This window comes from Anopheles nili, chromosome 2 (assembly GCF_943737925.1).
Source record: "Anopheles nili chromosome 2, idAnoNiliSN_F5_01, whole genome shotgun sequence".
In the NCBI taxonomy this organism is placed as follows: domain Eukaryota; kingdom Metazoa; phylum Arthropoda; class Insecta; order Diptera; family Culicidae; genus Anopheles; species Anopheles nili.
In genome coordinates, this window is record NC_071291.1 from 63,252,122 (window position 1) to 63,265,977 (window position 13,856).

Below are 13,856 nucleotides of genomic sequence, written 5' to 3' on the forward strand. Positions count from 1 at the left end.
CACACAGAGAACAAGTGCAGTTCGTCGGAACCACTTCTGCTTCTTCCTGCCCGTGCGAACGTCTTCGCTCTGTGCCACCCGATTCGCGTGCTCACTCGCGCACGTACGCGAGCTGTCATCGGGTTGACAGGACTGTTTACCATCGCCCGTTCCTGGCTGACGCATCCTATTTCGTGGCACGGAAGTGCACCGATCGGACATGCATGTTTGACAACTCATTTCGTCAATTTTGATAAACTCCAGCTATTGGGAAAGCTGAGTAATGAATGTGAATATGTCTCCAGTTTCAAAGAATCACATCAGGAATTGGCGTAAATAATGAGCTTAAAAATTGAGCTATAATTCAAACTGGCGGGTAATTTTTCATCCAGTTGACAACAAGCTTGTATGGATCGTGCGTGGATAGACAAACAAAAATATTATGAATTGATACACTTGTTTCTAGTAACTTATAATGATTTGAAAACATATGTGTTTAACATTCGTTATATTGCCCCTATTTCTTGCAACTGATCTAAATTGACCTACATGGCAAATGCAAAAGATCCTTGAGCTTGATTTTGTTTCAAAATACTCATGTATATCTTTATAAAACATTCCCTTCGTACGCTCTACCATGTTATATTTACAAATCCTACATATTCTATGTTAATATTCTGAAAAGCTTTCTTCAAAGCATTATGTATCAACAATGCATAACAGGAAACCCGAACTCAATACGGGTTCTATCAAAGCGTAATTTATACTAAGTATTCAAAGAAAATATTCTGTAAAACTCAGAGAAATGAATGTAAAACGATAGGTAATGCTATTGTATATTGATTTGGAGCGAGTTAGGATCAAGTTAAATGGTTGTTTGGTTTAGATAAATCATTTTGAAAGGCATTCAAGATATTTTAGAATTACAATCCTTTTTATTTAAAAGTAACTATTGCAAAGGCTTTAAAAAAACTCCATAGAAATCAACAGTTTATGAAAATGCGTAAAGATACATTGGATTTTAGTGCATTTTTTCTAGGAGGATGTTAATAAATTTGCTATTTGGACCACTGTCCTATAGTTGCCAACGAAATGTCAAATGTTTGAAAATTTGACGAAAGTTAAATCAAATTTGAAAAGCATAGTACATAAAAACAGCAAAAACAACAATAACTACGCGCGAATTTGATCCGTTTGTTGTTGATAATAATTAACAATTGTTTTCGTCCGTTATGGCCGTACATCTGAGAGTAACGCAAGAGAATATAGAAAGCAGCCTCAAAAATCCGATGAAGCTTCATTATATTCCCGCTACAATAAAGGGTGACGGACCCGCCAACCTAGAACAGTGTTTCACGCCGTACACCGAAACCCAGCCTGACGGAAGTATGCTGCTGGCTCATGGTTATCTATTTCATTTCCTGCCATAAATTAATGCATTTGCTTCGTATCTTCTAACACCTCTTGCAGCCCTGCGAAATGCTCTTCGAGGATACCCGCTTCATGGGAAGCCCACAAAGGTTCCGGAAGGTTTCACGGGAGTGATCATGCAAGAGACCAAACAACCACTCTCCGCCGAGGACGATCGGACGTTTACATTTGCTGGCGCATTCCGTGACTTCACGTACTGGAACTACGATCGCGTTCCTTCTGCCAGCGACCCGATGGCTAAGGCACTGAAATGGATGGAACTAGCGGATGTTTTACATTGCGAGGACGAATCTGCACAGGACGATCCGCATGACACGAAGCCCGCGGAGGGTGAAAAACCCAAACGAGAGAAAGAGAACTGATGAAATTAGTTTGTATAATATTGTTCTGTGTATTTTCCTCATGTATTGGTTGCGTATAAAACAGAAGGCTAAAATTAAACATTATTTCATCGATCCATATCCTCGCACTTCTATGTATCATGTTTATACATAGATTTATCTTGATGTTTTATCCACATTGTTACATTACTGAAGGCAAAATATAGGAGAAAATTGAAACTTAAACCTAAAATCCCTTAAACCCGGATTGTTACGCTGCGGTCTTGGGTAACGCCCGGTACACGCCAACGACCACGGCGTGGTCTCTTTCGTAGGGCTCGAGGGTAATCTGTTCTTGTGGTTTTAGCTTCTCCGATTGCAGTTTTTTCACCTCAGCTGCGAATACCGCCTCCGGTACGGCCGTTGAGTCGATGCAGGACGCCTTAATTGAAATAACGAAATGTCCTCCGTTCTTGAGGAAATTGTGAGCATTCAGGGCGACGATACGCGCCTGATCCGGCTGTGCCACGTCCGCGAAAACCGTGTCTACCATACCGACGAGCATGCGGTACTTGTGTGGATGACGAGCGTCTTCGATAATGGGAATAATGTTCGTACGTTTCTTTGCAACATTCAACAGATCGCGGCCAGATCGATGCGAGAATTCCACCGCGTACACCAGTCCTTCCGGTCCGACGACGTCCGAAACGTGTGATACGGTCGTTCCGGAGGCAGCACCCAGATACAGGACCTTCGAGCCTGGTGGCATGTGGATTTTGTCAACACCACCCAACACGGCGGCAGCCAGCTTTGATCGGAAGGGATTCCACACTCGGTACTCCTTCTTGTCGCCTTCGTTCTGGAATGGGATTCAAAGTAAAAAAAAAAGAATTTGTAACAAAACATTGAAAGGAAATTTATGATGATTTTTGTTGTGTTAGGATCAGAAAGCAAGTTCTACGGAAAACGCACCAAATAGGAAGGTATGCCTCAGGCTCCGCTTCCCATCAGCGGTGCGTATCCTTTGGCTACATTTTACCAATTCAATACCCCTGTGCGCTTCATCATCTCATTCTTCATTATATCTATCTTATCTTCTAATATTACTGTCATGACTTACCTCAACTGAGATGCGCTTTTCACCGTAGACCTCAGAACCCGGAACCAAATTCAGCGTAACCAGCGCATCTTCCTTTCCGCGGGCGATGAAAATGCCCTCATGACGATGCGGCTCAATGACGACGGTTTTGCCTCCCTTGAAGCCTCCCATCTTGCCTCCTCCGCGTCCTCCACCTCCACGGCCTCCTCGGCCACCACGACCTCCTGGTCCACCGCGTCCTCCTCCACGGCCACCACCTCGACCTCCGAAACCACCACCACCTCCACGGGCACCGAATCCTCCGCGACCACCACCACCTCCGCGTCCGCCACCACCACCACGGCCACCGAAGCCTCCACGACCGCCTCGGTCACCACCTCCACCTCGTCCGCCACCACCACGCGGGGAGAATCCTGAAAATAAAAAAAACAAACACAAGAAGAGAGGTTATGAGTGTTTGTTCACCTTGAGAAATCATAATAAACACTAATTGTGGTCTACAAAGAAGAATTGGTTGTGGAAAAGGATCCCAAACGATCATGCTGAGATCGTGATGTATTTTACGGGGAATTATACACACAAAACGCGAACGACGCCGGCTGAAAGAAAACCCAAGCACGCTGCCCCAAACGTGGGATGCACTATTTACCTGGTCTACCCATTATGCGGTGTAAATAAACAGGCCCAAAACAAGCTACCACGCGTAATCGATGATCCTTTCTATCTTTGGTGCAAGATAGAGCACAATTAACGTAGGTTTACGGCACTTTTTTAGAGAATTTCTGCCGGAAAGTCAAGCCACACACAAAACACGTGCGTTTGACTCGCTGTTTTACTTCAATTTCATGCGGTTTGACATGTAAACGATCAAACACATGCTTGTCCTTTCAGACGGCAGCATGGCACGATGTCCTTAAACCACGGGACCTTTCTTCGTGGCCGTTGGTAAATGTGATCGCTAATTTATTCCATTGTATGATAAGGAAACTTAAATTTAATTTATTTTCAACATTTCTATAACATATGGTCTTTGTAAAAGCTATTCAAATCCGTCATCGGATTGCTCGAAATCATAAATCATTTTGAGTTTGCCTGAACGTATTTTCTTCTTTATCGACAAGTATTCCAACAGCATTAGGATAGGGATTTTGAGTTTTTGTGTTTCTTAGTGTAGTTTTACTATCAATAACACTATAACATTTAATTGTTTCTAGCAAGTACACATGATATAAAATTCCCAAAATGCCACAGCTTTGCTGCTCTTATTCTAGTTATCTATCAGCATTGGTTGAGAAAATGGATGAATTATTACTGCTTTGGTCTCATTTCCATAAACACAGCTGTAAATGAATCAATTTATCATTATTTCTAGCTAAATATTGTTAGCGATAAGTTTAAAAAAAACGATTAGAACCCCGTTTGACAGCAGAACGATACAAACTTCACATTTCAACACGAATCCGTCGGCAAGCGTTTCATCGGTTAGGCGTTTCGGAATTAAGCGTTACAGGCAATTAGCGTGCATTGTTTTGAAAGGGAAGCAATAGCGAGCTTGTGCTGTTTTTTTCTTATCCTCTGCTTTCGTGGAACGTAGTATTCAATTCGATTGCGCACCGAACGGCTACCAGTTGCGTATTTTCATCGCTAAGTTTAACTGATTGTTTTGCGACGCGGCTACAAACTTGTAAGATGGTCACAATAGGAGAAGCGTTCACGCCGGCTGACGGTGTAATCTATTCGGCGTCCAATGTAAAGCTGAAGATTGGTAACAGTATCATTCCTTCACCGGGTTCACTGTATTTAACCGAGAGGCAAGTAGAGACGGATTACGATCGGGCCAAGGTACACAGCCACACAACTTGAACCTCTGTTCTCTTTCGCCAGCTCATGCGTCTGGAGTTGTGAGGATCGAAATAGCAGCATCTGCATTCCATGGCCACGGGTGGGCGTACACGCCATCTCGTCCGTGCCGGGGGAGGGCATCTTTGTGATGGTGGACATAAACCTCGTCTGGCCCGGCTTTTACGAGGGCCGACCGGAGAACAATGGCAACGCGCATCCGGAGGAGGAACAGGGCGAAGACGACGAAGGTCACGATTCCGAAGGTTCCGAGTCGGCGATGACGGAAATGTGGTTCCAGCCTGCTAGCTCCGATATCGTGGAACAAATCTTCAGTGCCATGCGGGAATGCCAGAGCCTGAACCCCGGTACGGATGTGAGCGAGGACGAAGACTACATGGAAGCGGAAGAGGACGACCTGCAGGAGGTGGGCGATATGCGAAATCTGCAGCTCGATGGTAAGATCCGCCAACACACACCGCGACAACTCGCCGCTAACGTCCGTCCTTTCTTTGTTTTGCAGATGAGGATAAATTCGCGGATGCCGAGGAATAACCATGCACGGTGTGATTTGCGGGCGTCTGTGACAAGCGAATCTTGCTTGAGAGCAAAGAAAAGGCGTCCAGCTTGTTTGCTGTGATGAACACTCTCATTTAAGTCATGCGGCGAAAATTATGCAAAATGCACTCGAGTTGCCATTTCAAATCATCGCAAGTCGTCTACATTATACACTCTCAAATTAAGGGAAGCTCTGAGCACATTAGAATATGGATTTGCTAAAAAAAAATCATGTTGGTGATAAGTTGAATTAACAATGAAATGTAATAAAATCATCATATCCTTATTGGGTGGATAATTTCCAACAGTTGCGCGGTTGTTTCATTCTTGCTCCTCTTGGGCGCTGTCCGTTGGAGAACCTTGTAACATGGCCATGGAACATCAGGATTATGTCATTCGTATCCTTTCTATTGTGCGTGAGGAATGTATGTCTGAATTATCTGTTGTGCACGGCGTCGGAAAAAATGGCAGCGCTGCTGCGTGCCAAGATCTGTCATCGAGCGCATCGCTAGCACGCGTTTGACATCCAAATTCGCGCCAAACGATCACGTAAACAAAATAACGATCGGAAGTGGAACCATGTCCGGTGGCGATAATAAATTGCTGCTCCAGCTGATTCAAAAGCTAGGCCTGGCCAACCATGAGTCCGTTGCGCCGTAAGTACCGACATCCGCCCAATCCTGCGTGGTTGCATGGATACATTATCGCTCAAATGGCTCTCCATCCGCTGTGCAGGAAGACGACCGAATTGCAGCGACTGCTCGATATCCGTGCGTCCGGTGGTTTGTTGGCCAATTTCGGGGACTACGCGAAGGTGACACTATGCATCGATCTCGCGTCCAGTCTACTAGGATTACCGTTCGACGGTGAGACGGCGCTTAAGCTTTCCGGTCTTAAGAAAACTGCTTACGCAAACGGTCGCCGTACGTTGGAAAAAATTCTCGACATCAACAAAGTGATCGGCATCGGGGAGATCTGCGTGCCGCTGGGCCTGAGCCAGGTGCAGCAGGATGCAACTAAGCTGCTGGAAGCCTACAAGCGGTACACCACGGGAACCGGACAAAGCGAGATCGATTTCTCCCACCCACAGTACGCAGCGATGGCCGTGTTTCAGGCCTGCAAAAAGCAGAAGGTGAAACCGCCCAAAACGAAGCTGCTACCCTTCAGCCACCTTAAGCCGACGCAGTGGAGCATGCTGGAGAAAAATTGGGAAAAGTTTTTAACCGTTGCACCGTCCATTCGGCAACAAGTTGACAAGCTGGCTGAAGCAGCAACGCCGAAGGATGGGCAGCATCCGGAGCAGGGAAAGGAAAACCCGACCGGTGCCACTCGGAAGCACCGGAGTCCGGAAAAGATCGAACCATACCACAACTGGAAGAAACGAATGCTGGAAAAGGCATACCGTGAGCTGGAATTGTTACGAGGCAGCGGTTAGACGGGGATCAATTCCGAACCATTCCACCATACACAAGGCGCACCTTGCCTGATAGGTTTTAGTTTAGAGAGCGATATTGTTCGTATGTTAATTTAATATTACTCTGCCAATATGTAGCATGATATTATTTTTCGGCTGCATGAGCCATTTTACCTTTTTTTCTGTGTAGATATTAAAACTTCCGTTTTTTTTTTTAATAAAATCCACTCATTCCTCATCAGATGGTGTAGGAACAAGTCTACTTTCGCTTGCATAAGTAAACGATTTTCGGAATATAGAATGTTGGCTTGGAAAGAGAAACCAGCGTGACTTGGTACAATGTTATTTGCTTCCTACAAAATGTATTCGCGTCTCAAGAATTAGTATAGTGCTAACAAAGAACGTAATAAGAGGTGTGGTGGTAGCGACAGTATTTTCTGATATTTTTTTTTGTTCAACGAAAAGCCCGAACTAAACATTTGGCCCGCCAAAGCACGGAGACGGGGTGATCGGTTTAGGTTGCTATTCGCATTGCAAACCAAAGAGGAAGTCAAACGTAGAACATGTCCTATAAGATGAACGCAGAAAACTTCCTTCCTTCAAACTACCTTACACACAGTTGCATTCGTTCTGCGATTTTGCCGTGTGCTGCTGCACACTCTTCATTTGCTATTTATCTGCACCTCGGGGTCCTAGTTTAGCCTTCTCAGCGTGAATTGGATAGTGTTCACTCCGCATTTGTTCCTTAAACGCGGCAGTCAATGTTAACCGCATGCTTTACGGTCGGATACTATATACATCCCATCTTGTGGAAAACGATCAGAAAAAAAGGAAACCAAAGGACCTTCTGTTGTCCCGTGCGGCAAACGAAATAGTGCTTACGGTTGGTCTCGCTGATATTACTTTACTTTATATGCCTCCTAGCGGCAGATTTATTTAAAACTATAAAAAAATACGGGTTTTGTTGTTGGGTGATACGGAGTTGAATGATTTGCTTGAAGAAAACGATAGGTAACGCAGTGCGGAAGATTCTACGGTCAGCGGAAATAGACCACCACAATGCCAATAAACGCATCTCCCTGCCGAACGCGACATAGCGCGTTACGCTCTTCGCTTTCCACGGTGTGGTAATATCGACTTTCGGTACTACATAACTACTAGTATAATTGCTTCCGAAAAATCCAATTAACTTTTGGCTAGCAAACATAAATGAACAAAGCCTAGATTTTGGAAACTGTTGTCATTTGGAATCAATGGTAATTATAGGGTGGTTTTTAATCGTAACATTTCGACTTTCACGCCATGTATATTTTATCGCATGCTTGCGCGAAGCTTCATCGTCCCCTTCCGGAACCGGGTAAGAAGCTCGGGCTAGGCCCAGGCTTATGGGCCGAAGGCAAGCTTGGTTGAAACGAAATTTCTGTTCGACCACCGAAGACATACTGGTTGATAAACTGGCAAAAAGAAAGGCTTATCAGATCTGCGCGTAAGAGGGAAATTTCGTTTCTCTTGCTCTTCTCAAACCTTTGCATCCCCAGTGTGTGTGTGTGTTAAATGGAAAGCGGGAAATTAAAAACTGATAATAACAACGCCTAGTCCACTTTACGCCGGTATGCGTATTTCAATCATTTTGTCGGTTAAACTGTTATCCTGTGCATACGGTCGTTTTCCTTCAACAACGCGAATAAACGTATTACACGCGCACACAGTACGGCTCATTTAATTTCCCAATAGCTGCTTAATTTTGCTGGTTAACGAACGTGGTGATCCCTATTGTATATTACTAACTGTTCGCCGGCTGTTCTCATCTTCATCATATGGATATTGCCTCCTGTTGTCGGCGGAACCTGCATCCTGTTGCACTTCCTTCCGTTAACTAGGGTAAATAGTTCCAATCACCTTTATCAATCTAAGCGGCTATCTCGTGTATGGTCGCGTGGCTTGTTACATCTGTGTCTTTTCTTACCCATCCGCACTTCCCGTTCGCTTAATCGTAGTTCTCTAACACAGTACTCTAACGATGCTTTCCAGATTTTCGCGTCTCCCCAAACTCCAACCCAACTGTCTCATTCCATGTCGTCGCCCTCGGGAAGGAGGGCCGGTTAATTATGTTTTATTTTCGCTATCGTCCTAATAATTGCGCGTTCTCATCGCTGCTTTCCCTCGTCTCTTAACTGATCAACGCTCGTTAACAGTTCGTCCTATATTTAATATGCTGCAGACAGCCGCTCTAGCAGCATGCGCGCCTTCTTTTAGTTAACATCATTCTGCTTCAACCCCTCTGGGTGGATATAAAAAGACGAGAAAAAAAACATTGCCCTTCAACGTTCTGCACCAGGATGATCTTCGGCATCACCATTGCCAGAAGCATGTATAATATGTATGTATATATATATACGCACTATTTTGCCTCTCCTTTGCTTTCGTTTTCTCACTACTAATAGCTATGTATCGGTCTTGTGTAGGTGTATATATATATATATCTGTATATATAAAAGAGTTTTTTGATAATAAAAAAGGAAGAAAAAAAAGGATGGTTCAAAAAGCGCGCCCATCAAATCAACCCTCTCGCTTGATATTTGTCGGCGTTTCCGCCAAACCCTTCACTTTCAGTCGGTCGGCGGTTTTTAGAAACGTTGGTAGTTGCTCCTGCGACACGTTTACCTCGCCGGCATACATAAATTCAAGGATCGCCTGCAGATGGTTGTAGGACACGTCTTTCAGAATAATGATGGGGTGTTTTGATGGATTTTCCTGCAACAAAACCAACACATGAATACGCTTGCACCGCGGGAATTTGAGAATTACTTCTCGCATAGTGTCACGTAAGTCGGAACTTACCTCTAACAAAGATTTGAAATATGGACTACAGGCGGAGAGAACCATCTTGTGGGCTTTGCACGTCTGTCCTTCGCAGGCGAGTGTTACCTGGTGTTATAAAACAAAAAGGAATTATAAAATTGCACCACATGTTGCCTTTCCCTAAAAAAAAAGCCTAAGTCCTTGCCACCTACATCTGTGAAGCTCTTCTCGTTGCGCAAGTGGCGGAACGACGTCACCATATTCGTCTGGAAGTCATTCCACTTCAGAAAGTACTGCTGTTGTTCGCCCATTGTTCTGTCGTATCCTTTTGCGTTGATCGAGAAGAAAGATTCACGGTAACCAAATGAATCGGAACAACTCAATAACAAGAAAGGAACACAAGAAACACAGCTACAGGTTTAGTCTACAATTAAAGAAATGAAAATAAATAATTGAAATATAAAAACTATGTGTTGTTAAACCACTGTAATGCTGGGTTAATATGTAATCTAAAGAACGTGAATGGCCACATCAAAGGGCAACGATTGGTGAAATAAAGCAGCATTAGAAAAGCCACCAATCATTCCCCTTTGATTTGACCCCGTTATGTCCAATAGCAAAAAGATCATCGGACCCTTCATTTCCTAAGTAGTCAGAATGTTGGACATGTTTTAGACAATCGCAAAAGCACCGGTTCGTGTCTGATACCGATTGAAATAAGAAACCACAGCGGGTCGCGCGGGCTAGGATGTCCCAACATTGCCGCATTAATGTGAACCAATATTTATCGGTCTCGAACGACACACAACTCAGTTTTCCCCGCGACTAATGCGTCGCGCTGTTCGTGGCATTTTCCGTGAGACGAAAAATAAAGCCCACTGGAGTCGGCTGAAGCATTTTCCATCGCGTTTCACCTTCGTACGTAATCAAAAGCTGCCTTTTCATTCGCGGCCGCAGGGCGTTGAGAAGAAGAATTAGAAAGGCTCGATTGGCCGTCTCTCGTCTTCTTCGCCGCTTCACAAAAGCTCCATAAACAACCGAGACGCCAGAAGGCAGGCACAGCATTTTATCGCCGCTCTTCTCGTGTTCGCTTTTTGCATTTATCCGTTTTTGTTTTGCTTCGTTCTTGCCACCCAGCGTTTGGTGGGCCGTTTTCGCCCATTTGTTTAGATATGCTTTTCCGATGCTTTATTTTTTCTGCTTCCTTTTGCTTCACCTTCGGGGGCTAGAATGTACACACAGGTACCGTTTTGCGTTATGTAGGTGCGGTGGCCTCATTTTAAGCACCGTGTGCGCGCGGGTTCGTTCTCATCATACCGTGTTGGTTTGGGAGAGTGGTTTCGTCGGAACCTCGGACCAGCTGCCAATTTTGGCTCCAAAAACGGGGGAGGAGGTTAGCTATTACCTTCTATCCGGAAACATCGTCCGATGTTCTTAGATAACTGCTATCCTGAATTACGGCAGCCCAATTTACCATGTTTCTGGTCAAAATTTATGCGAACAAGCACATACAAGTGAGTGTACAAACATCGAAGAATTTGTAAATCGAATTAGGTTGAATTTTTACGAAATAAAAAAAAAGCTTTGCCACGTGTCCCTATTTCCCAGACATCGTCGTTGTTTCATAAATGCATGTTTTTCCTATACGAATAATCGCCGTTATGAAACAAATAGATTTTTTTTTGTAAAATAACGCATCGCTGTCTCGTCGGTTGAAACAACCCTTTGCTGGCATTTTGCCCGTCCCTCTTGCCTATTATCGATTCCCGGCTCCAATTCGCGATCGATTTCTCCCAACGAACGGGTTGCTGAAAAACGGTGTTCCGCGCACACACCACCGCCCCCCTGCCGACTCGTGGAGGTGGTTGCATTCGCACGAATCTAATAAACCACACAACAAAAAGAAAACATTCTTCACCTTATGGTGTGTGCCAGGGAAACAGAGAGAGTGAGAGAGAGATCGAAAGAGAGAGAGAGTGTGGCGCCTTATTTTACCACAAACAAAGCAGGCGCGCATGGTGCCGAGAGTACTGTTTAAGGGATGGTGGTGCAGCATAAATGCCACCTCCTTCCACGTTCCAAAACCGCGGTGGAGGGATAATATTTGGCAACACTGACCCATCCACGGCAGCCTACGCTACGGAAGGATGCAACACCAGCGGGGCTTGGTGGTGCGGGCGCAGCAAGATGAGACGGTGATGCATCATGAGCAACGAACAATAAAAAAAAATAAATAAATAATCGCGCTTGCTGGTGTGCGTGTAGATGTACACTTTTCTGCATCAATGACATTGCCGCAGCAAGGGATGCAACACGGACGGGAGATGCACATCCATTCCATTCCCCCCCCCCCCTTCCGACCGTTCTCTCGTTCTGTTTCACGTGTGTTTGTGCGTGCACGCGCACGATGATGGTGGGGGAACGCGCGAATGGCATTGTGTAATTTCTTTGCATTTGTTTCGTTTCCGCGAGGTGAAGGCAAAAGCAAAACACACAACGCATGTAACTCTCGGGGACCTGCGAGGGGAACAAAAAAGCAACAAAAAAAAAGCGCACAAGACACAAACCGCAGCACGAACACCGCGATGATGGAGCGAGAGAGAGAGGCCGCTGCAGCCCGCTACTGTGTGCGATGAATCGAAATCACCCGTCCAAGGTCCTTTGGATTGCGTTTTTTTGTCTGTTCTTCGTCTATTTCGCTCCTTCGACAAGTGGAGGGTGTTTTTTTAACTCAATTTTGTCGCCCAATGGTTGGGGCGCGTGATGTGACCACACAACTGGGTTGGAAGGCTAAAAAGGGTTTCGAGAGGAGCACGGAATGGGGACCCTGGTTTGTTCGATGTTCGTGAGAAAGCGCATAACAGAAGATAATTTCATCAACCATCATCTTCCCGTTTGACAATCTCTGGTCCCGATGCGCCCCGTTCGGTCGGTTGTTTCGAACATTAGTGCGAATTAGCCCCGCCTGCTATGAAGCGGACGGTTTGGCCGGCCTACTGTTTCGAATAACCAGGAATGTTGCATATATCACACACGCGCGTATATCACTGTTTTTTTTCCGCTTATCACGCTTTCCGTGATATATTTCATATCACTACCACTTCTCAGGGGCACGATGATGATGGTTGGTTCGTTGCACAAACAAAAAGTAAACACCTTCCGTCGTCTCGGTTCTTTTCGCGTCGAGAGGACGAATATCTTAGAATCACCGTTGCATGCACTGCTGCACTCAAGCTGCCTCCGTCGAGACGGGCCTTTTCTCACCTAACACCGGAGGTGGGAGAAATCGAGAAGGAGCCAACAAAAAAAAGACGACCGAAACCGAGTCTGGAAGAAAACGTCCCTTTGAACGCGCTCTCCCACCAAAAGTCATGCGGAGACAAATGATGGCTGGTGTGACGCTGCGATTAGAATGTGCTACCTACGCCTTCGTCGGTGTCGTCGTCACCGCCGCCGGTCGCAACGGATTTAATCCCGCACACGTAATTGGTGTCCCGATTTTCTTCGCGGATTTTCCGTTCTCGCTTTCGGCGGTTCCCTACAGAAAAAAAACCCGATAGTTGTATGCTTCTAAGCGGTCCGCGTTCGTTTCCGGTCTTTTGCTTTCACGCTGTGGCTCTTGATGCGTTGCTTGTACCACACACTGCAATTGGGCAGCCCGAAAGCAACTAACACCAGCACCTGGGATCGTTCGCTTACCACTCGACAACGTACAAATTGCACAATTGCTTATCTTTTCGGGGGTTTCTTTTACCCTCTCGGGGGCTACCGCAAAATTTCCTAGCACTCCAAGGCTGTGCGACCCCGTATAGACCTGTACCCTGAAACCGCAAAACGCCTCTCGGCGGAACCGTCTCAAAACTCGGCCGGATAAGAACGCACGTACACAGTTTTTGGCGTTCTACCGACGCGCGGGGGCTTTACCTTTCTCGAAAATGTGTTTTTCTGCACAAAACTGACCTTTGGAATGAACGCGGCGAATAATATTCCGACGATTTGTTTTGGCACAGAACAAAAGAGAGATTTTTCGACAAAAGAGAAATGCAAAATGGAGTCGTTCCGCGGAACTGAGACAGTGCGGATGACGGTACGAGTGCGTTGCGTTGCTCTTTCTCGCTCTCTCTAACGGTCGCTCGGGCTCTTTCTGCCGAGCTGCCAGCAACGATGTGGCTCACTTTCTCCCTCTCTTGCCCGTGCTACTGCATTTTGCTCTCTCCATCTCTCTCTCAAATGAAAGCCAACAGCAAGGCTAGCGGGTCGACATTGAACAACTGTCAACGTGAATGTCAGAGGATGGAAATATTACAAAACTCAGCTATTCTAGTATTTAAAAAAAATCAAAATTATTTAGAACTTTTACGCGTATGTCCGCAACATCTGAATACTATATTGTATTCTTTATTTGGCGTTATTC

General features: G+C 45.4%; 5 protein-coding genes across 5 annotated transcripts; 3 read left to right on the plus strand and 2 right to left on the minus strand.

Moving 5' to 3' along the window:
- The first annotated feature begins 1,211 nt into the window (after window positions 1-1,211).
- Window positions 1,212-1,806, plus strand: LOC128721304 (uncharacterized). The gene is made up of 2 exons (XM_053815044.1): window positions 1,212-1,365; window positions 1,450-1,806. The coding sequence occupies exons 1-2, from the start codon at window positions 1,212-1,214 to the stop codon at window positions 1,770-1,772; spliced, it is 477 nt and encodes a 158-aa protein (XP_053671019.1). The 3' UTR covers window positions 1,773-1,806.
- Window positions 1,807-1,943: 137 nt separating this feature from the next.
- LOC128721301 (rRNA 2'-O-methyltransferase fibrillarin) lies at window positions 1,944-3,623 on the minus strand. The gene is made up of 3 exons (XM_053815040.1): window positions 3,479-3,623; window positions 2,851-3,242; window positions 1,944-2,589 (listed from the first exon to the last, which is right to left on the minus strand). Exons 1-3 carry the CDS (start codon window positions 3,489-3,491, stop codon window positions 2,002-2,004), a joined length of 993 nt encoding a protein of 330 aa, XP_053671015.1. The 5' UTR covers window positions 3,492-3,623; the 3' UTR covers window positions 1,944-2,001.
- An 812-nt stretch (window positions 3,624-4,435) lies between these two features.
- On the plus strand, window positions 4,436-5,514 carry LOC128721303 (methylosome subunit pICln). Its single transcript, XM_053815043.1, has 3 exons — window positions 4,436-4,640; window positions 4,714-5,126; window positions 5,192-5,514. Exons 1-3 carry the CDS (start codon window positions 4,519-4,521, stop codon window positions 5,221-5,223), a joined length of 567 nt encoding a protein of 188 aa, XP_053671018.1. The 5' UTR covers window positions 4,436-4,518; the 3' UTR covers window positions 5,224-5,514.
- Window positions 5,515-5,805: 291 nt separating this feature from the next.
- On the plus strand, window positions 5,806-6,661 carry LOC128721302 (origin recognition complex subunit 6). Its single transcript, XM_053815041.1, has 2 exons — window positions 5,806-5,882; window positions 5,962-6,661. The coding sequence occupies exons 1-2, from the start codon at window positions 5,806-5,808 to the stop codon at window positions 6,659-6,661; spliced, it is 777 nt and encodes a 258-aa protein (XP_053671016.1).
- Window positions 6,662-6,989: 328 nt separating this feature from the next.
- Window positions 6,990-13,497, minus strand: LOC128721579 (longitudinals lacking protein-like). Its single transcript, XM_053815347.1, has 4 exons — window positions 13,403-13,497; window positions 9,655-9,866; window positions 9,482-9,568; window positions 6,990-9,394 (listed from the first exon to the last, which is right to left on the minus strand). The coding sequence occupies exons 2-4, from the start codon at window positions 9,751-9,753 to the stop codon at window positions 9,200-9,202; spliced, it is 381 nt and encodes a 126-aa protein (XP_053671322.1). The 5' UTR covers window positions 9,754-9,866; window positions 13,403-13,497; the 3' UTR covers window positions 6,990-9,199.
- Window positions 13,498-13,856: the final 359 nt, after the last annotated feature.